The sequence below is a fragment of the Mastigoproctus giganteus genome, chromosome 9 (genome assembly GCF_048544385.1).
Source record: "Mastigoproctus giganteus isolate SK-2022 chromosome 9, ASM4854438v1, whole genome shotgun sequence".
In the NCBI taxonomy this organism is placed as follows: Eukaryota; Metazoa; Arthropoda; class Arachnida; order Uropygi; family Thelyphonidae; genus Mastigoproctus; species Mastigoproctus giganteus.
The window spans coordinates 60,868,574-60,892,521 of record NC_143583.1 but is presented as its reverse complement, the minus strand read 5'-3'; the positions used below and the strand labels follow the sequence as shown (position 1 = coordinate 60,892,521).

Below are 23,948 nucleotides of genomic sequence, written 5' to 3'. Positions count from 1 at the left end.
AGATCTACATCCTTTCTAAAGTGCGGCCTGCAGATCTGTATACAGTACTCAAGATGCAGCCTAACCATGGTCTTATACAAAGACCATGGGGGGGTGGAACAAACTTAGCCTTCATGGCATCCTATTTGGTACAGTGCATTGATGTCTGCCATTTGTTTGAAATATCTGGATTTGATTCCCATTTGAAGACTGAAGAAATTTCTAAAATCCTCTTCAGTTGAGGTGAAGGGTGTAGGGTTTTTGCATTTGTGATGATACTGATAGCTGGAATTCTGTGTGTTTTTACATTATTATGGTGAAATGTGTCTCCCCTTCACTGAAATCTTCAGTCAAAAAAATATAAATAGCGTAACGTAAGTCCGAAGCTACATAAGTTGGGGACTTACTGTATCGAAAAATGTTCAGCAACCTATGTAAAAAGCATGGCAATAGATAAAAAAAATAAAAAAACTTACCACACAAACTCGCGTATTGCGTGTCCAATACTCGAGTAGTGCGTATTGGACACGCATTTATTTTTTACAATGTTGATTTTAAATCTAATAGCTTCCCTTTATTTTTTACAATGTCACGTATGGTTTGGTCACCAACGTTATGATTCATTAGAGATTTAACGGATGCACCGTTTTCAAACTTTTGAATAATTTCAAGTTTTTGTTTAATTGAAAGCACAACTCTTGCTTTTGCCTATCATTTTTGTGATTTCTGAAAAAAAAAAAAACTCTCTGAAAAGAAATTCCAACATTCCTGACATAAATAACGAAACAAAATTACAAAATTTGTCCTTTTGCATTGCGACAGAACACAACAATCGATGTGATGCACTAAAACAAACTAAACATTTGGTCTCTTTTTTTTTTTTTTTTTTTTAGGGGCGGGGGTTGCAAGATAATAGGCACACAAATCTCCTAATGCCAACTTATAACGCCGCTTCTTGTCCCTTGTTTACGACTTTGCTGGAAAACATCTGTTTATAAAATTCAAGTAATATAGTTATTACTTGAATTTTATGATTTCTGGTTGATTTTTTTTTTTTATTTGCAATCTTGAAGTGTCCTAGTTAATCCGATCCCATTAAATCGAAAGTCTGCTGTATATACAAAACTAAAGACCTCCATTTGTCATGGAAGTTGGCAGCTTAAATACATTCAAGTCGGAGCTAGACAGACATTTGGAGTGAATGGATGAGTGAAACAGGAAGGGTTTTTTTTTTTTGGCTGATGCTAAATAAGCTTGCTTTTTTAGCATTAGTAGAGGCAAACGATGCAAGAAAGCAAGCTTATGCAGCATCAGCCAAAAAAAAAAAAAAACACTTCGATTTCACCCCTCCGTTCATTCCAAATACCTGTCCAGCTCAGCCTTATATTTATTTAGGCTATCAACTTCCACAACAAAAGGTGGAAGTCTGTTCTACCAATCAACTACCCACTGGCTAAAGGCAAACTTCTGCATATCTATCCTACAACTGACTTTCCTCAATTTGAATTTGTCCTCTCAGGTGATTATTCTGAGCAAGAGGAAGAATCCCATCAGCATTGAACTTACTCAAACCATTCAAGGCTTTATACACCTCAATCAGATCACCTCGCAGGTGCCTAGTGTCCAAACACTGTAATCTGCAAAACTTAAGCCTTTCTTCATAAGAGCAACCCTTTGTTCTATTCACTAATCTTGTTGCCCTTCTCTGTACTCGTTCCAGCAGCTCTACATCCTTCTTAAAATGAGGCCTCCAGACCTGTATACAGTACTCAAGGTGTGGCCTGACCATTGCCTTATACAAGGGGATAATCACCTCCTTATCCCTGCTAGAAAAATTCCTGTATATCATTGACAAGACACCATGAGCTACTCTTGCAGACCATCTGCACTGCTCAAAAAAACTTCATATCTGCCTGCACAATTCTTACATCATATGCCTATGCTAATGCTAAGTATATTTCATAAAGGTATATACAGAACTATATAGGAATTTTGCTAGCAGGAATGAGGAGGTGATTATCACCTGTAGAAGGCAATGGTCAGGCCATACCTTGAGTACTGCATACAGGTCTGGAGGCCTCATTTTAGGAAAGATGTTGAGGTGTTAGAATGGGTACAGAGAGGGGCAACGAGATTAGTGAGTGGAACAAAAGGGTTTCTCTTATGAAGAAAGGCTTAACTTCTGCAAATTGTAACCTCTGGAGACTAGGCACCTGCGAGGCGATCTGATTGAGGTGTATAAGGCCTTGAATGGTTTGAGCAAGCTCAATGCTAACGAGATTGTTCCTCTTGCTCAGATTCTGCACCTGAGGGGCACAGAAGAGTGTTCGTTAAAAAATGGGGGACATTTCCCGTAATGAGGAAGTAGTCCCTCAGAATAACTATTAGAACTGGGATGGATATGTTGTCGAATGCGGCTGCCACATCTAGAAAAACAACGTCCAGTTGCTGCTTGTTATTTAGCGCTTGCTGGATCCTTAGTAGTGGTAGATCCTTAGGAGGTCCGCTAGGTGGCGGAAGTCTGTAAAGAACTGAATTTTGGTGCTCCGCTTTTTAGTTAATTTAATAAGGATAATGGCTCTCAAACTAAGAACATTTGATATCAGCGGATAGCTCTCTTCTTCAATTACTGAAGCAAATACCAGCAGAAGACTAAAGTAAGCAGGTAAATCTTATTTTTAAGATTAAAACGCGAATTTCTGATCGGACATTTTCCAGTATAGCTTAATTGCAATATGTCTGCCCACCGAGGCAGCAGACCATACTAAGTCACTACAAGGTCATACACCCTGCTGATTCCCCTACCCTAATAGATATTGCTATTAGTGCAGCTGGGCTGTGAAAGGCTTTAGAACAGTTTCAGCAGCCCACCTTCTGTTGTTTGCCCGCAGGGAATTATAAATACCTTAAAAGCAAAATTGCAACACGTCTAACTTAGAAAGAATGGATAAATTGGGATCAGAAGTAATTGAACAAACGTAGCTTATGCCAAAAAGTAAATAAGTATACTATTAAATGCATAGGCTGTAAGGCAGTTATTGGGAGATGTTGCTCTTCAGTTGACATATCTCGCCTGAACTGAAGTAGAAAGAAAAAATTTCTCTGTTCATCATGTAAAAACCAAGAGAGAGAGAGAATGACGGGGAAGGGCCAGGAAATAAGACATCTAAGGAAGTGTCTAGCGAAGGCAAGTCAGGTGTTGATCACTGCAGTGATCCCGAGCCAATGGACTTCTTGCAAGGTAGCTGCTTTCGGATATGTGGAGAATGAAATGATATAATTAATGACATGATAATAGAAATCCTCAGGTGTGACGCATGCCCAGATGACTGCAAACACGAGAGACGTGATACAAGAACCCAGGACGGTGATAGAAATTCAGACTTCCCAGTACAGGCTGATGCAAAAAGACTTCAGTCTGAGGCAACGGGGGAAAATGAACTCTACAGCTCGGAACCGAACATGAACATGCATGAATATCACTTAACAGAACTCTTCTCTCCAATGTACAAGGCCCTGTGGGAGATCCAGGAGGAGAATGATGAACTAAGGAAGCAAAATATTAAAATTATTAAGAGTCAAAAATTATTGGAGGAAAAATTAAATACAGTACTGGTGCAATTACAATTAATAGATAGAAGAAATGACAAACACAATGCAGTATTCACTATAAAGAAACAGCAAAATAGGGCAATAACCAATGATGCGGATGTGATAAAGACAAAACAGCATAAACGTATACAGAGTGATATAGAAGGAAAAATAAGGAATGATAGGAGTAATATCTTACATAACGAGGGTGGCGAGACACTTAAGCGACAAAGAGTATCAGTAGCCAAAATATCCACTGAGAAAGACATCATGTCTAAGCCAGGAACAAGAACAGACCCTGCCAAAATTTTTCCTAACCCTCTACCAACCCAAATCCCAAAGACGACAGAAATAGATATTGGTCTCGCTAGACAACCTACGTTCGCGCAAATTGTGGCCCTTCCCCTGAAGTCACTGCAGGAAAATGCGTCAAGTGAATCTGCTGCGTGGATGCCTTCCCTCACACAACAAACCACTTTACTTAGCAATCCTGTAGGCTACAAGCATCAAAAAACATCACAAAGCACTGATGAGCACAATAGACCTGACACAGCAACAAAACGTTCATTAGGATACATTCCATTAAGTTCCCGTTTTCAGACGACCATTCCCTGGACCGAAGTCCATCCATGGTTAATGTCATGAAAATGGTAATTTTTGCTAGTCTAATTTAAAATATTTTATTATTCAAAATAATATAACAGAACTCAACACAAATTAATTAAACTTTAAATCGGCCACTTGGCCTCCCATAAGAAAGATTAATCTTGATTAATCCACTTATCTCAATTATGGGAGTTCCCATCCCTGCCGCGAGGAGGCGGGCCTCTACTATCTTCCCGTATCCTTTTCCTTCGAGTAAATACCATAACTACAAATTTATTAAAATACGAGAAGAGACACTTATTCATAAACATTAGGTATATAATATCGGTGTTTAGATACACCATAGATAACTCTTAATAAACTACAAAGTAGTTGTTGTAGGCATCATTTGCTGTTTCTCATATTGTGCTCTGCCTTCACGACGAGTTGCCATGATATTGCACTACTTCGAATAAGTAACTCTTCACTAATAGAGAAGACTATTGTTACTTATTCTCAGTTGAGTACCACCACCCAGACAGCACTGTTTCACGGCTATTGGCCGATCATCAGTGGGTGGGCAGGTACCCTGGTAATGCAGACATGACGACCCAGTTGTGAAGTTAATCACACAATATGAGAGATGCCAAGAGGTGTAGATGTCAATATTTAAAATAAATAAATGCACAAGGCATAATACTTTAAGAGTTTGGTATCTATATAATATCGGTGTTTAGATACACCATAGATAACTCTTAATAAACTACAAAGTAGTTGTTGTAGGCATCATTTGCTGTTTCTCATATTGTGCTCTGCCTTCACGACGAGTTGCCATGATATTGCACTACTTCGAATAAGTAACTCTTCACTAATAGAGAAGACTATTGTTACTTATTCTCAGTTGAGTACCACCACCCAGACAGCACTGTTTCACGGCTATTGGCCGATCATCAGTGGGTGGGCAGGTACCCTGGTAATGCAGACATGACGACCCAGTTGTGAAGTTAATCACACAATATGAGAGATGCCAAGAGGTGTAGATGTCAATATTTAAAATAAATAAATGCACAAGGCATAATACTTTAAGAGTTTGGTATCTATATAATATCGGTGTTTAGATACACCATAGATACTCTTAATTGACATCTACACCTCTTGGCATCTCTCATATTGTGTGATTAACTTCACAACTGGGTCGTCATGTCTGCATTACCAGGGTACCTGCCCACCCACTGATGATCGGCCAATAGCCGTGAAACAGTGCTGTCTGGGTGGTGGTACTCAACTGAGAATAAGTAACAATAGTCTTCTCTATTAGTGAAGAGTTACTTATTCGAAGTAGTGCAATATCATGGCAACTCGTCGTGAAGGCAGAGCACAATATGAGAAACAGCAAATGATGCCTACAACAACTACTTTGTAGTTTATTAAGAGTTATCTATGGTGTATCTAAACACCGATATTATATAGATACCAAACTCTTAAAGTATTATGCCTTGTGCATTTATTTATTTTAAATATAAACATTAGGATACAGTCAGAGACTAGCGGACAGATTCAACATAACCTCTGTACAAACCAGAGGAAAAATATTTATTTCAAGACTCTACCCGCAGACGAAGCCAAATCTCATAAAAGAAATGTGCAACAGAGGAATAGGGATCGACGTAGAAGTTAAGAAAATTTGCACAAGACATCCGGCATATGCTTCTTTCGTAATCACCTGCCCAGTAAGCAGTGAAGCTCGTCTCTTGGACAGAAACATCTGGCCAGTAGGATCGCTTGTGAAACCATACAGAGAAAGGGCTGGGAAGCCCACATTCGCTGCATTGTTCCTACAATGCAGTGAACTGCCCAATAGCAATCAGCAAACAACTCAGCTGACGAAAAAGAATCTAATATGATTATTTTCCTGCAAAATGTAAGAAGTATTTCGAATAAGCTGCATGCACTACAAGGTATTGCTTAACTTGGAGAGTGATTGCATATGTTTAGTAGAAACATGGCTCCAAAATAACAGGTACCTTGATGTCCTTGCACACTCCTCCGGTTACTATTGCCTAGCAAATGGAAGAGAAAATAAGAGAGGAGACGGGGTAACGATTCTGTTCAAAAAAGGTTCTCGGTAGTCAGCAAACATGAATTGCAATCGGAAAATTTCGAGGCTATCATTGCCATCTTTGGAACAGAAATGAAGAGATTTCAATTATGTTTAATATATCTACTCCCAGAGCATACTAAAGAAAACAGAGCCGAGCTTTTTACGTGGCTTGCCTCAAACATGAGCGCGAACACTGATACAATAGCAATGGGGGACCTCAATATGCCACTACCAAAACATCGGGAGGCAAAAAGTGAATTGGATGGCACAATGCAAGCCTTAAATATGAGCCAACTGAAAACACCAGTAACAAGAGGAACTCAGTGCCTGGACTTGATTTACTATAACACTTCAGATATAAGGTTGAAGGAGAACATTATGAAATTCGTGTCAGATCACCGACCACTCACATTTGAAGCCACATTAAGAAGACAACGAGACATCCGACAATCTGGTTGGCATTCGAAAAGTATAACAAAGGTAATCTTCTCAACAAAATATATTAAAAATGATGTAATTCTAAAACACCTTACTGAATACAACTGGCAAAACCTATACCTTTTGAGCACCGATGCTGCCTTAACAACACTCTTGCAATCACTTTTACATATAGCGCAAGAAGGAACTAAAAGTGTCAGAGAGGGCAAACCCTTGGTTCAGCCCACAATTAAAAATAATTTTCAAAAATAAACAAAACTGTACAGGAAGTGGAAAAGAACAGGGCATCCAGAAGATCACATCCGGTACAAGCATGAAAGAGCACGTTTCACGAAGGCTAAGAAACAGGCACACCTTGAAATGATTATAACAAAATTAAAAAAGGGCAAAAGAATTGCCAACAAAAAAGCTACATGCATAAAATGACTGAGAAAACCTTTAAGGATTGGGCTGAAGCTAAGTTCGGAATACCCCTCAAGGAAAATTAAGTTAACAGTGAAGATAACATTAACAAAATACAGGATGTAATTCAAGAAAATTAAAGACATTATCAACACTAATCAAATTGTGACTAAAACGAAGAGTTGAAAGAAATCAGAATCAGCAGAGACAACTTAAAAAGAGCAATCAATAGTCTCCCAAATAAAGCTACAATCAGGCCAGACAAATTCCCACTTTTTATGATTAAAATCTGCAGCTGTTTCATCATCGATATATTATTACATCTATTTCAGAGAATAATGGTGTGAAGAGGATTTCCCGAAGCTGTGGAAAAGCTATTACGTAAAACCTATCCCCAAAATAAAAAACCCTAAATCTGTAAAAGACTTCAGACCAATCGCTGTTGGATGCTCTTTGCAAAAAATCTTTTAAAAAACAATCCTGGACATCATCCAACATTGCTTCAAACACAGGCCTGAATACCTGCACTCAGTATTTCCTTAGAGATCGACCATCACCAACCTCATGGGAACACTACTAAGGATCCAGCAAGCGCTAAATAACAAGCAGCAACTGGATGTTGTTTTTCTAGATGTGGCAGCTGCATTCAACAACATATCCATCCCAGTTCTAATAGTTATTCTGAGGGACTACTTCCTCATTACGGGAAATGTCCTCCAAACGGGAATGTGTGCACTACGTACCAAGTTGATAAAGGAGTCCCACAAGGCAGCGTACTCTCCACCACACTCATTGCCATAGCCCGCGAACCCTTCTTAACTCAAAACAGGAAGCAATTCATCACATATGCGGATGATATGAAATTTTTTATTACCTCAGAAGACCAAAAATCTGCCAGCTATTGCAACCAAGTGGCCAACGTCAAAATAAAAGAATTACAAAAATACCTCGACTCTATCGGGCTACACCTAAATGAAGACAAGACTGCACAAATGACCTTCACAAATAAAATAAATCCAAACAAAATAAGAATATACGTGAACGACATCCTTGTCCAAAAAGGTTCAGTCACATGTTGATCTTGAACTCAAGTGGGATGAAGGACTGAACTTCCTTCCGCACTATGCTTACATCCGTAGGAAAACATACGCGGTGCTTTGGACAACTAGGCAGGAGCTCACCGGTATTTAGAAACCCCAATTTAATGATTCAGTATATTAATAGAAGTGTTATCTCTATTCCTCTATATGCATCACAAATCTGGTCTTCAGCTCCAGAAAGCACTATCAAGGCTTTTCTAGGAATTGGCTCTTGAAATGGCTGAACAGAATTTCAGCTAAGCCTTTTACCATCTCAAGAGGTATACTATACTCCAATTTAGAAGTCACTCCTTGGAGACAAACGATCACTACAAAGAATATAATGACACTTGCTCAGACCTTAACGGGACGGCTGGATTCACTGAAAGCCCAAGAGTGGATAGTAACACCCCGAGAAAAACAAAGACGAGTTGCAGGTAACGAACAGCAACTCAAGCCCGCATTTACGCAGTTGGATAGTCTGGGAAGATTCTTTCCAGCAAACACTCTAAAGCTGTTTAATACCCTAAAAATCAACCCTGAAAACTCTGCACAAGCAAAACATACAGAAAAGAAGTTCTCGAAAACAGCACTAAGAACCTCCATACAGTAGCTGACAGGAATCCCAACCTCATCTGGAAACACTCTCCTGGATAGGCCTCACCTACTCCACTCTACTCCCACAGAAGAAACAGACTGCTGAAAACAGTAAAAAGGCACCTCCGTAGCCAGGTGGGAAGGAGCAGCAGTGCATAGCACATGCTTCTTGATTAGACCGGGGTTCGAGCCCATCACCACGGAGGATGCAGAAAGATCAGGGAATGACTACCGCATATCCCGGAGCAATATGGCCTTAGTTGCTAATGCTCCTAAAAACCAAACAACAACAAACAAACAAAAACAGTAAAAATGAACATTTTACTCTGTATTATATTGTATTCTGTATACTGTTCTGCTGCGAATATCCGTGCTAATGTAAATATGGTGACGTTATGCTTTAAAAGCAGTAGTATAAAAATTTTCTCGTTTATTTATTAAGTCTTAAGCAGATTACAAGTTATTAATGTATCGTATAATTCTGATAATAAGTGCTACATGTATTAGTAATGAGTGTTACCTATAATGTAAAATTGTATATAATATTATTCTCTGTTGCATAACAGAATATGTATCTACACCCCCTAGTCAATGACTGTAACCAGGTGTCTCCTAGGAGAAATAAAGATAATAATAATAAAATAAATTCAAATTGAGGAAAGACAGTTGTAGAATAAATGTGTGGAAATTTGCCTTTTGCCAGTGGGCAGTTGATTACTGGACTAAACTTCCATCTGTCGTAGAAGTTGACAGCTTAAATAAATTGAAGGCTGAAACAGAAACTTTTGGAGTGAATTGATGGGTGAAATGGGAATAGGCTGATGCTAAATAAGCTTGCTTTCTTGCATCATGTGCCTCTACTAATGCAAAGTATATTTCATAAAGGTACATACAGAACTTCTAAAGATGTTTGTTCTGTATTATTGTTTATACATTTATATACTCAGTGTAAATGTCTTATTGGCATGTATTTATACTACACACACACACACACAGCGGGGGTGGACAATCTCTGGCCTGCAGGAGGTTGCCCCCCCTAAAGTGTAATGATGTTGACTTCTCATTAAATATAAAAATAAAATATTGCAATTTTTGTTACTGGAATTGTATTTGTATTTTGTTACTATAATTGTATTTTTGTAATTTTATTTGTATTTTGAATTTGAATTTTGTTTTTCTTATTAATATGCACTTATATATATATATATAAATATTACAATAAACAACATAAAACTGTTTATGACAATTTTTTCATTATTATATGCCATTTTAATATTTCTAAAATTAATCCTAAAAATGGTAGAAAGCTAAAAAAAAATTTGGCGTTGTACCTCACAGACATTTTATTTGGCCTGCCATATATAAAAGTTGCCCACCCTTGATATTTATAATAAGTATAGGGTTATTCAAGTGAGACAAACTATTTCTCTCTGTTCTGTCCCTCTCTCTCCTTTTTTTTTTTTTTTTCTTACCATATAGAGATAACCTATAGGTTTAGCTTTATAGATTCATATATACAAGACTTGTTTGAAAAGTAACATAACAGATATTATTTTCTAGCAACTGTGCTTTTTCCAGTAGCGAATCATCACATGAATATAGGCATATATTTAATATTTTAGAGGATGTTGTATATCTTTATTGATATAAAGTGACTAAAGCAGAACTGCTGCAATAAAGTTGAAATGAGGAAAATGAAGTGTTCATGTAGTTATTCGAGTTTTTGCATGTCATTAGTGCCATGCTCACAGAAATTCATCGCAAACTGCATATAGTCCAACACTAGTGACCTAGAATTAAGTATGTTTATTGTGCAGCCACTTCAAACAGTTATTCCGTTAGTATAGTTAGTAGGTACATTCCCTGCTTATAATATCCACATGTGTTCAAGACATGCTAAATTAAAATTTGGATTTAATTCTGAAAATAAAATAAATTTGAGAATTCCTAGTGCCATCTGTCCATGAAAAAATAAATTTCTTTTATGGAGGCCTGAGGTGATGTAACAGAGTGGCCAACTGGGGAGTGCAGTAGTACCAGTGTTTGAGTTGACTATGGTTTGAGCTCACATGACTACTAAATACAGTTAATGATAGTATTTATATGTTAAAATAATTTAGTCATAAAGTTCTCCTTTGATCTGTGGTCATGCTGTAGTATAAAAAGAATTTATTATTATTTTTTTCCCAACATTATGCACTGTCATCTGCACACATTTTCTGATTGCAATACAGGTATCAAATGTTAGGAATGCAAATAGCTGAGAAGTCAAGTATCCAAGCACGTATGTAGCTGAGATTTCAAGTGTGCACGAATGGGTCTGAGAAGCTATTAACTAAAATCCAGATTTAGGGACGGTGCACATACGTTGTTTTAGTAATTGGTTATCCAGTTTTCTCTCTGATCGCTCACTGAGGGTGATGGTAGATGGCTCTCTGTCTTCTAACTTCTCCACTAATGCCGGTGTCCCCCAAGGTTCAGTTCTTTCCCCCCACTCTTTTCCTCTTGTATATTAATGACCTTCTTCCATTGACTGGAAATTCTATCCATAGTTTTGCCGATGATAGCACATTGCATTCCACTTTCCATTTTGAGAAACCTTGTCCTGTTCAATCAGTTTCAACTTCTCGAAAATCTGCTACCAATTCCTTAAATGCCGATCTTCAGGTAATTCTCCAGTTGGGCAAAGACAACTTAGTTGATTTCAACCCTTCTAAAACTCAGTCTTGTCTTATATCTCGCAAAAAGGATTCTTCTGCTCCTATGCTTATCTTTAGTGACACTCCGATTTCTAGGCAAAATGATATATCTCTTTTGGGGATTACCCTGACTTCTAATCTCTCTTGGCACAAGCACATTACAAATATTGCTTCCTCTGCATCTAAAAAACTTGGTTTTCTCTTTCGCTCTCGGCATTACTTTTCTTCCAAACAGCTGCTCACTCTGTATAAATCGCAAATCCGCCCTGCCATGGAATATTGTTCCCACATCTGGGGTGGTGCCCCCAAAACCTCTCTCTCTCAGGCTTCTTGATTCCATTCAGAAGAGAGCAATTAGGTTAATTAATGATTCGTCTCTAACAGAGTCTCTCCACTCGCTTTCTCATAGACATACTGTTTCTGCTGCATGCCTCTTCTACAGATTCTTCCATGGGCACTGTTCTTCTGAATTGGATTCTATAATTCCTGCTCTCTCTTTCAAAACAGTCCAAACATGTGCCGCCACCAGCCAACATCCATTTACTGTCCAACTTCAAACCCACAGAACCAACTTTTCATCTTCCTCATTTATTCATTCAACTGCCGTTTTCTGGAACAACCTTCCTTCATACGTATTTCCTGAAAATTACAATCTACAGACGTTCAAGTCCAATGTCAACAAATATCTTCTTTCGTCTTCTCAACCTCCAACCCAAGCATGGTACTAAGCACTATAGGTTCTAATACCGCTTGTGTTTGGGGTCCACATAAAAAAATAAAAAAATAAGCAGCTGAAATTAAATGGACAGAAAGCTTTAGGATGGATGGAGACATTACGGATCAGACTTCACACATAAACCATTGAGAAACCATGATGCATTTTAGAATAATCTCTTCAATTTGGAGAAGTGAATAAGCAGCCTTAGCAGCCACATTTTTCCAAGTTTCTGAATGTGTGTCCAAAATATGTTTCTCATCAAAGAGCTTAGATCTTTTCAAATTTAGTTTATTCAAGGGAAGCTCCCCCCCCCACCAGAAATAGTGATATCGGCTGACCTATTAGGTTAATGTGAAGTCCAGACAGTTTCTAGTAACAGTTTGGACTTCAATCAAAACAGTTTGGACTTCAATCAAAACAGTTTGGACGCCAATCAACTTTTATCTCAATCAAATTATTAATCTTCAGGCTGAAACTGTCTTGTTCCACAAGACTTCATCCTTTGCTTTAGAGATAACCTATGGTTTATCATTGCATAGGAGAGCAGTTGTACATCTAATAGTAGAAGACAGGGTATTTCTTGAGGAACCTATATTTGTTTTAGTGTTATTGTGAACAGTATTTTTATGATCAGGAGCGAATCAGCATGCATTTTAATAGGCATACACCAATGAAGAAAAGATCATTGTGGATAACACATCTTTCAAGAGAGAGGAGAGAGAGCATATTGAGCAACTTAGTGAAATGCCACAGAAAGGTCTAAATATCAAGTTGTTCCTTGTAGGGAATGACTTCCATGCAAGGAAGGTGTTTTCCATAAAATTGGTAACAATGAAAATGCCCTTTTTACCATAATCTTTGATAAAAATATTTACTTTTCCTGCTACTATGCACATGTGGCAAAAAAATTCAGAGTGCCAAATGGCTGATCAATCGAGAAACAATCACAATATTCAACAGAGCAATCGTTACCAAACATGTAAATGATGCACTACTAGTCCTCACACATGGAGCACAAATATGGTCAGGTGTCCCCAAGCCACAGTAAAAAATTCCTTCTTAAGTACACATGGCTAAACCAGAAATTAGGATTTGCATTCACAAAGAGAGGTTATGTTAGGTTAATGTACCAGAACTTCAAGCTTCAATCCCTTGCATCTACTCATAAAACAGAGCAATATATTTCTGCTGTGCAAATTACTCTCGGAAGTTGGCAACTGTACATCTCTAAATTGATAAGCTTCATCAAATGGACAGACTATTCCCCAACTCTGCACTTAAACTAAATAATCAACTCAGAATTGACTGTCACAAGTTTGTCTCTAGCAAATCCTACAGAAAAGAATAGCTGACCTGAGCAAAAACTACTGAAGGTTTCACCACTTCAATAAATGCCAGAACCCTTTCCTTAATATTGTCTCCAAATATAACTGAGGACTGCATGCCAAAGTTTTCCCATTTGTAATTAATCTATTTTTATAGCATCTTTAAATTTGTTAATTCCAGCCCCTAACCATAAGGCCATGATAAGCTTTGCCTGTACTTTGGCAATAAATTATTTTTTTATTTATATAATGAAGATGAGAAAACTGTAAAGGAAAGGATTTTGTTTAGTTAAGAAAGGGCAGGACTTTCTGCAAGAAAAGTGTAAATGAGCCTGGAATCTTTGAGAACCTTGAATTTTTTTCATTTCTGAAAGAGTAAAAACTTTGTATAAAACTCATGACAGAGGAAAGAAATTCATTTCAATACTTCTATCAAAAATGGAGGTCAAAGAATAAAGGATATAGACAAATATAGCAGATGTGGAAAATCTGAAAACAGAAATTTGGATCCTGTGAAGGTATGACATTAAACATGGGTTGCCTATTTGTCTGTCTTAAACTTTTGTCAGGTACCAACAGTCTTTCATGTCACAAAAGGTCATTAGTGTGTCTGACACACCCGAACGTTAAAAGTTTGTAATGGGGTTATAATATGAATATTTTTCATTTATTCTTTTTATAATTCTAGTTAAAAATATTACATGGAGTGAAATTTTGAAATATCAATTTTGCAGCCATGGCAGTGTGTTTTTATCCTTTTCCCAATTAAGTACATGTTAATGTACATTTTTTCAAAATAATTTCAAACATATTTCACATTAATGTGTCTGTTTATGTGCGAATCGAATTATCTAGTACGTGCTACCATGTCCCATCTGTGTTTCCAATTATAGTAAGTGTTAATAGAAGTGTTAATAAGCATTAATAGATGGTTAACACTTACTGTTAATAGAAGTGTTAATAAGCATTAATAGATGGTTAACATTTACTGTTAATAGAAGTGTTAATAAGCATTAATAGATGGTTAACACTTACTGTTAATAGAAGTGTTAATAATAAGTGTTAATAGATGGCGGTACAAAACTTTGACTGATAGCAGTGCAAGACTGAAAATTAGGGAGGACAACACATCTGCAGGTTGTCTGAATTTAACTTACAAAATCCAAAAAAAATTCTCTTTAAGAAATTCTAAGGAATTCAGATCCAGAAGTCGATGAAATGAAATTGAGTGATGCATAAATCGACGAAGAGCTTATTTATTTTTTTTTTTATTTTTTTTTTTCAAATAGGTATCCAATATCTAATGCCTTACCTTCACAAGATCCAAAATTCTATTTTCAAATTTTCCATATCTGCTATATTTGTCTATATGCTTTATTCTTTGACCTCCATTTAAAAAAAAAAAAAAAAAAATTGCAGATTGATTTTTGACAGTTTTACTGTCAAAAATCTTGGGAAGTCATTTCAAAATATGAACAAATTAATATTTAAAAGCATTTTATATACAAATTTTTAATTTTTGTATGACTACTTTCAATAAAAAACTCTCCACAGAGCCTACTCCTATTGTAAACTTACTATACATGTTCAGCACACACATACACATGCAATGTGAACAACTCATTTGTGAAATAGTGGCTGATTTCCATAGTCACAACCTTTAGAAATTATAACCTGGCTGCATATGAATATTTCTAGATGAACCTTTCTTCAGGGGGTTCAAATTAGCTTAAGTTACTGAAATATTTGTTTATAAAACTACTCTTTAGGAACCGTCAGGAAATGATAGTCTGTTATGTAGCCTTTTTAGCTGCACAGTTGAATGCTTAGAAATGTCGTTTTCAGTTTATTTTGGGTTTCTGTTTATTTCTAGTTTCCCTATTGTTTAGGTTAATTTTGTGTTGATGTGATTGTTTTTCATTTGCCATATAGGTAGTTTCAACTTATCTACACAGCAATGTACCTGACTTGCTTGATCTTTTTTGAGGCAATTTTTTTAAAATAGCCTCAAAGAGATCAAGCAAGTCAGCTGGTGCCAATAGCTTGAAGAAAGTGAAAAGCTGTTGGGAAAAGCTATTTCAAACCAAAAAATGTTTTGAAAAACACTGGATTTGGGGGTATGCCAGATTTCTACTACATTTATATAGTTGTTTTGAGCAAAATGAAAATTAACAGTATTGCAAGCTTATAATTAACTCAATGTTGATGGCATTCTTTCTTTTGCTCAGACTACACACATGGGGGAGCATAAATTCAAATTAAGGAAGGATGGTTGCAGGACAGATGTGTGGAAACTTGCCCTCAGTCAGTGGGTGATTGATTGTTGGAACAAATTTCCATTTATTGTTCTGGAATTGGGTAGTTTGAATAAATTCAAGGAAAAACTTGACAAATTATTGGAGCGGAAGTTTTTATTCGGCTGATGCTTTATAAGCTTGGTTTCTTGCATCATTTCCCACTATTAATACTGCTACTAATACTAATTCCTCATGTGTGAGTGTAGATGCAAAATACCTATTCAATTTATCAGCAACCTGAGCAGAATCATTAACAGTTAAACTAATGATGTCAAGTGTACCAATATGATTCATCCTCTTCCTTCTAGTGTTTAAAGGAATTTTTCTTGTTTATACTCCGACATGATCACCAGGTCAGAGGAGTTTACGATGAATAATGAATTTAGGAGTCAATTGGCTTGAACCACTGTCTACTCAAAGAGCCTGTGCTACTACATTCTGGTTATGTCAAGTTGTCATGAGCTGAATATATTTTCATAAATACTGTCTAAATACATTTACATAAGTGAAGAAGTCTTTGCTGCTTATTGTTGCATTTTTTGCCAGAGACTTTAATTTGCCTTATCACCTTTGACTTTATTTCAGAATAATTTATATCTACTGTAGGCTTCTGTATCACTTGATAATTTATGTGCATCCCAAAGCAATTTGTATGTATCACTCTCGCTATTTGCACTACTTTTCTGCTGTATATTTTATTCTGAATAATCTTTGTTCTTTAATTGATTTGAATGAGACCAAAGAATTTTAAATTGTTAAATGCTGATTTGTTTATCATGTCAGATAATTATTGAACAGCACCATATTATATTTTAAAATGTAATTTATAATTTTTTTTTTAGCACATCCCCTTGATTATTATGGTAAGTAGCTGTTTTATGTTAAGTTTACAGTATATCTTAATCCATCGTAAGTGTAAACAAATTTTTAGTTTGTTTCAAAATATGTGATACATGTTTTATGCATACTTAAAATAGATATAAATGTGTTATGACTGTTTTTAATTTTGTTAGAAACCTTGTCTGAAACTTTCAGCAAGATTAGAAAATGAAAACTTGGAGATTATGATTACTTGAACATGAAACTGACAATCATTAAATTTGATTTTACTTTTTATGCTGAAATATTTTTACTCGTGACTGATATCAGAGGGCCTTTCAGATAAATATTTTTAGTATGAGGTGCAATCATGAAGTAATGAGACTTAAGTTTATAATAAAATATACCATTATATATTAATGGTATATTTATTTACCATTAATACTGCATAATCAGTATGGAATATGATGACTTGACTAGAAACAAAAAAAATAATAAAATAAACTGAAATCATTGAACAACCTTTTGATCTGAATCAAAAAGGATTCTCAATATCTGTAATGTATCAACCGTGAAGAATTTAAATGGAAGTTAATTCGAGCTTGAGAGAAGAAAATTGGGTACATGAATGATAGAGGGATTAGTCCCGACAAGATAGAATTATATTCTATTTTGTCAGTGCTAATCATTCCATCATTCATGACTGATGAGTACTGCGACACGTATTTCCATTTTGGGACAGTGTTTAGGAAGTGCACATGGCTCTGCTCACACATATGCACAATGCAGGCTGATGGAATCATGTTACCAGGCAACTTGGCAAGTGCCTAAGAAGAAAAGGTTATAGAACTGTGCTTGTGGTTCGTCCATATGGGACACCATGCCCAACATGAATGTCTGACGTTGAGGAAGCAATTCTGGAAGTAGTAGTATCTGATCCCAGGGACTGAAAAAATCATGCTTCAAAGAGGACATTGGAACTGCCGCTATTCACATTACTGTGTGTGTGTGTGTGTGTGTGTGTGTGTGTGTGTGTGTGTGTGTGTGTGTGTGTGTGTGTGTGTGTGTGTGTGTGTAAATCTGCATGTTACCACTCTGGGACAGTTTCAGCTTCAGTGAAGCATCAGTGTATGGGAGCATTAAGTCTCATTTTTTCCCACTGTACTATGCATATTGTTCCATTGGTTAGGTGCTGTACAGTTGGATTCCAGTGTGATATTGCCCCATTGCAATTCAGCGCTACTGTTTGGCATCACCTTGGTACTGTATTCCCTGAAAATTTAGTTGCATGATTTCATGCAATTTTTTCCCACTGTACTATGCATATTGTTCCATTGGTTAGGTGCTGTACAGTTGGATTCCAGTGTGATATTGCCCCATTGCAATTCAGCGCTACTGTTTGGCATCACCTTGGTACTGTATTCCCTGAAAATTTAGTTGCATGATTTCATGCAACCATCACTGCTGTAGATGCCTATATGTTAGAATGAGTAGTATTAGCACTGGCAGATGATGCAAGAAAGAAAGCTTACACAGCATCAGTCAAAAAAATTAAAATAAAATAAAATACACACTTCCTACATAACTTTCTCATCCCTTATAATTTGTCTAGTTCCTTTTTAAATTTATTCACACTTTCACAACACCTGATGGAAGTTTGTCCCAGCAATCAACTACGCACTGGCTGAAAGCAAATTTCCACCGCCTCTCCGAAAAACACATGGCAACACTGCAGTTTCAGTACCACCACTCTTATCACGAGATTGGCAACTGCCACCTTACTCTGCTTCACGTGATAAGTTGTCACCTCAAATGCATCTTCAACTCTGTTGCAGTAATCCTTGAATATGGCTAGGTACTGGGTGATTTGTCCTCAGACAACGGTTGTTCTCTGTGGGATTCCTACTTTTTGCGCAATATTTGTGTTGTGTAAGATTAATATGCCCTGATATTGTGTGAATAGTCCAGATGACTTCTGTTACGTGTGGAGAAGTCACGTTAGCTTCAAGAAAGTGTCCTTAACTTGAGCCATAAAAAAGGCCTACTTCTTGTATTTTGGTGTAAAGTAGGTGACCAGGACAAGAACTGGGCTCCACACATATGCTGCACTACCTGTTCATCAAAACTCAATGAGTGGGTGAATTGAAAGGGATGTTTTATTGCCTTTCGCAGTGTCCATGATGTGTACGGAACCAACAAATCACTTCAGACTGTTACTTCTGTATGGTTCTTCCTATTAGAAAAGAGATGACAATGAAGAAAAAGGGCACAGTAACATACCCAAATATACTGCCTGCAATTTGTCCCATGCCTCACAGTGAAGTACTACCTATTCCTGAACCACCCGACTGTTTTTCTGTATATGCTGATGAAGACACTGATGAACATCAACTTGATATACATAAAGAAGAACAGCAGCCGTCTACATCAAGCGATCCACCATTTTGTCCAAACCTTTATCCTTCTGAACCATGTAAGATCACAGAAAGTGAGCGTAATGGCCTCATCAGGGATTTCGAACTGCTGAAGAATAAGGCAGACATTTTGGCCTCGCGGCTACAACAGCATAATCTTCTAGATCATTCTGTGAAAGTGACAACGTTTCATATTCAAAATAAAGACCATGATAAATTCTATCAAACAGAAGGTGAACTCACTGTAAGAATGTTATAGTCTAATGGCAGCAATGAACATAAGGCACATTCCCAAAGAATGGCAACTATTTATAAACACTTCTAAGGTTAGCCTTAAGGCTGTGTCATGCATATGCAATCCACTGAAAAATTATCTTATACTGACCTTACAGATGTCTGCAGTATTGATTACTGGAATTTAGACTACTAGAAACATCTTATGTATAAAATTAGAAATTAAACTGTCTTCATAATATATTGATCATAGAATTCTAGAGCTATAGGGCCTCTATGTGAAAATTTTTAATGAAGGTACAAGTTAGTGCATTAGCATTAGTAGAGGCATATGATGCAAGAAAGCAAGCTTATGTAGCATCAGCCAAAAAAACCCCTTCCATTTCACCCCTCCATTCGTTCCAAATGCATAATTTCTTTTACAATTTATGCATGTGTAAATTGTTTGCATTGAAGTCATAATTTTAATACATCTCATATTGTGAACTTTACAACAATTTTTTTTTTATTCTTATATTACAAATATGTAACACTTCCCAAATAGAGAAGTATTTTTTTATTATTCCCATTTGAGTCACTCCCCAGACTATTTTGGAGATCACTGTCCTCTTACTGGATGAGTAGGCACCCAAAGTGTAAGAGTTGTTAGATCTTACACCATAGGTTACTTTGGGTGACTTATCCCAAGTGTAAGAGTAGGACAACTGGACAGCAGTGATGTGGAGCTCACAATATGATATGTATTGAAATTGTCTTTAAAAAATAAATTAAAAAATATATATATTTAATTGTATTCAGAAATAATGCTAATGCACTAACCTGTATGTTAGTTAATTTTTGATGTGAAAACATCTTTGGTGGTACCTACTAAATTTTCAGACTTGAGTAGTAATGGGTGTGAGCATAAAACATTAACTGTTCATAACTTCGGTTCAAAATTAAGCGCAGAGTTATTGTTTAAGAACACAACAATACAAATTGCTGCAGTAGTGAAAAATTTGTATTGTTGATTTGACTGTTGACATCATACTATTCAACAAATGGATTTCACTAAGTAATAAGCTCTCAATAAGTTTCCTAGTAAACATGACGAAATTGTCGAAAAAAAAAATGTTCAGATTTTTTTCTTTCCTAAAACCCTGCATACAAGGTACACGCTGCTTTTTTTGGCAGTTAAAAATGAACCAAAGGTTTTTTTTTTTTTTTTTTTTTTTTTTTTTTTGTCTATCTGTAGCAGATAGTAATTAATTCGATTTAACTTTCTGGAGGAGAATCTGATACTATTTGGCACCACATCATATAGAGTGCTTTGTAAAAAAATACTTACGTGGTTTTGCAGAAAATTATTATTTTTGCTCATAATTTTAATATAAAAAAAATGTCATATTCTCCACCTCTATAATGAAAACTACACATTCACTAATTGTAAACATCCATTTCCCAAAAGAAACCTAACTTAAAAAGAAAAAAATATATATTAAAAAGAATACTATAGTTGTTACTTGGGTGGGAGGGGTAATATGGTCCATAGGCACTTGAATGGGTAGCTTATAGATCAAAAACTTTATTTATTATATGGATTTAACCCTGTTGCTCTAAAATTATTTCTCACCCAAAAGTGAAATTGAATAATCATGCTAAAATGTAAAATTTGTTAATAGGATTGATTTGGTAAATTTTCTTTGAATTGCTAAAATTGAATAGTGATATTTCATATTGATATTACTGGTTTTTCATTTCATTATATCTGCAGGATAATGTTCATTTTTATCCCAAAAGGATAAAATTCAAAAAATTTCTGACTGTGCCAATTTCCCATATTAAATTTTTATTTCTCAGTTAAATTTGGGTTCCCCTTTACCACTGTAATCAGGTCCTAGTTTTCTCAATTTATCTTTCCAGTATGTCACTCAGTTAAGTTCACAAATATGCTGGTGTTATGTGAAACCTTGAATCAAACACAACTCCTCTTAATTTAAATAGCACGTATTTCTGAAAGTTTACTTTCTTTTAACGAGCAGTACATAACAAATTTACTTGAATAGTATACTGATTCTTCTACACCAATCGTATAACCTTTTAAGCTAAATGTCTGCTTCATTCAACAAATTCTGCTTTGTAGAAAACTGTTTATTTAAAATCAGAAAGAGAATGTGTTTAGCATTTTCCTTTAAATGAGTTAAAGTTTAAAATTCTGTTTTGTTTGTTCGAAAACATTTAACAAACAAATTTAGGCACTATTAAATTTGGCTTTTGGTTGCAGTTTCTTCTGAACTGTTAGTGCCTATAGCAATGTTCCATTGTTGTTTTAAATTCAATAATGAGCATTTTAAACTAGGCAAACTGTAATATAACTTAGCTTTGACCCTCTTATTCTTTTGGTTCTAAATCAAAATGAAGACATAAATTAGACTACCCCGTTTTATTTTCGACAACTTTAACTGTTTCATGGCTACTAAAAACAATAACATACTTTCAGAACTTAGTCTGGTTACCTCTGATTAGTCTCTTGTAATTATTTTTAACTCCTCCCTTTTTTCTTTCTTGTCTGATGCACCATGCAACAGGTTGTGTTGTGGTACACATTCACTACTGCAGTATCCACTATGACATTTTCATTTGGTAATTACAACAGCCATCATTTGACCTAGGATATTTCAACTGTATTAATGGCACAAACAGTGATTGCCAATATGGCATTCTATGGTGGCTTTATGTTGGAAGTCACTAAGTGTAATGCCTCAACCCATTTACTGTATTTGTTGATCTGCTTACCTCTAGTGTTATTTTTATACCAATTCCTGACCATGATCTTTTAGTTACCCAACATATGAAATCTCTGTGCTAACGTTTTCCTGTTGACCATGGCTGGTGCTAGCATTTGTGACACCTGAGGCAAAACCTTGAAACAGTGCCTAATTCATATCATATCTTAACATGCATATATATGCAGTAGTGCATCCAGCAGCACATATTTTAGGCAGTGCCTGTGGAAAGTGCCTCGCTGGCGCACCCCTAGAGCAGTCAACAGCCCTGCTGTTGACTGCTCTCATGGGCAACAGTCAAACTTAATTTATAAATGCAAGTTATACCCATAGCAAGAGCCCAGTTGATGGAGGTGATTCGATTCCCAAAGCTGATTTGACAAAGACGATTAGTTCTCATGGCAAAAATGCTCTCAGGAGACATTAGTGACTTTAAAATATAAGGTGTGTGAGTGAGTGAGTGAGTGAGTGAGTGATGTATTCCTCCTTTGGGCTTGTAGTCCTCACCAAAACTTTTGGCCAAAAAAAAAAAAAAAAACAATAAACCAATTATTGGTTATCAGTTCCTATCTGTGCAACTTTTGACTAGAATTTAATTATTTCACCTCTACCTTTAGTATATCCAACTCAAGATCAAGGAGATCTGTCCTGTCTTGTCCTCTACAAAGACACTGGCAATTAAATGATGCCCTTCTCATCTCCTGAGGATAACCTTTTAAACCTGCAGCCAAGCTCACGATCACTTTTAATTTCTGTTACTTGTGAATTGGTTATCATTTCAATCAACCTACCTGAGAGTACGAAACGGATCCCGGGGAACTTTTGACCAATCAAGTATGGGACCCATCATAGGTTGATGCACATGCTGTTATCACCTAAAGTGAATGCTGACAGATACTGATATAAACATTAATTTCTTTAATGTTTTATGAAGTTATTCAAGAAACTGCAATTGTTGGAATTCCACTCTTCTGAACTAGGGAGAAATGATCCATGGCTACATCTTGAGGAAAAAACCTTTCTGTTGTAGCAAGTATTCTATCCTTGGGTGTATTGGATACATAATGGATAGTATTGTATCCTTAGGCATTATGGTACATAATTGTTAATAGAATTGAACATTATTGTACGTGATGCTCAATTCTGTTATCTATTTATCCTTAAACACACCACCTTTTAAAAATGATTAACTTTGAAGGTATAACTCAACTATGTTTATATGCTTGTCTGCTGAATTCTTGTCTGTTGTGTTTAAATAGATATTTATCTTATCGTGTAAAGCTTTTAGTATCTCGCTATGAAAGCTTGTTGTACTTTTCCTTTTAGTATTAGTATTCACAATGTAAGGAAGCCACAGGCTTTTGCTCACTGGCCAAAAAAAAAGTAGATAAGAAAATACAAATAATGCACATTCCTCCTCGTGTAGGTAACTATCCAGTTGACCTTTGAATTTCTTCAGATTTATCAGCTTCACCTACTTGCAAAGCAACTTGTTCCATAATCAGCAGCTCGCTCACTAAAAGAAAACTTCCTACATCTGAACCTCTTCTCATGTAATTGGAATTTATGGTCCCTAGTTCTGGAATTGTTTATAATTGAAAATGCTGGCTTCATTCATTTTACTGATCCCTCTCAGAGCTGATAAACCTCAATCAGGTCCTCCTCTAAGGTGTCTGGTTGCGAAGCCCTGTAGCTCACATAGTCAGAGTCTTTCCTCATATTGTTGACCATTTGCTGATCTCACCATGTGTGGACCCTTTCAAGAAACTCAGTGTCTTTTTTTGAGATGTCTCCATACTTGGACACAGTATTCCAAATGCAGTCTCACAATTCCCTTATATACAGTGGGATTATGGCCTCTGTATATCTGCAGGATAATGTTCATAATAAATCATTAATAGGAGA

General features: G+C 36.2%; 1 protein-coding gene across 1 annotated transcript in view; it reads left to right on the top strand.

The window, feature by feature from the left end:
- Positions 1 to 23,948, top strand: part of LOC150080278 (cytoplasmic dynein 1 intermediate chain-like) — a 389,556-nt gene that overhangs the window by 87,452 nt on the left and 278,156 nt on the right. Inside the window, 1 exon segment of the mRNA XM_090380674.1 lies at positions 16,654 to 16,674. Within this exon segment, the coding sequence (XP_090236800.1) occupies positions 16,654 to 16,674 (21 nt within the window).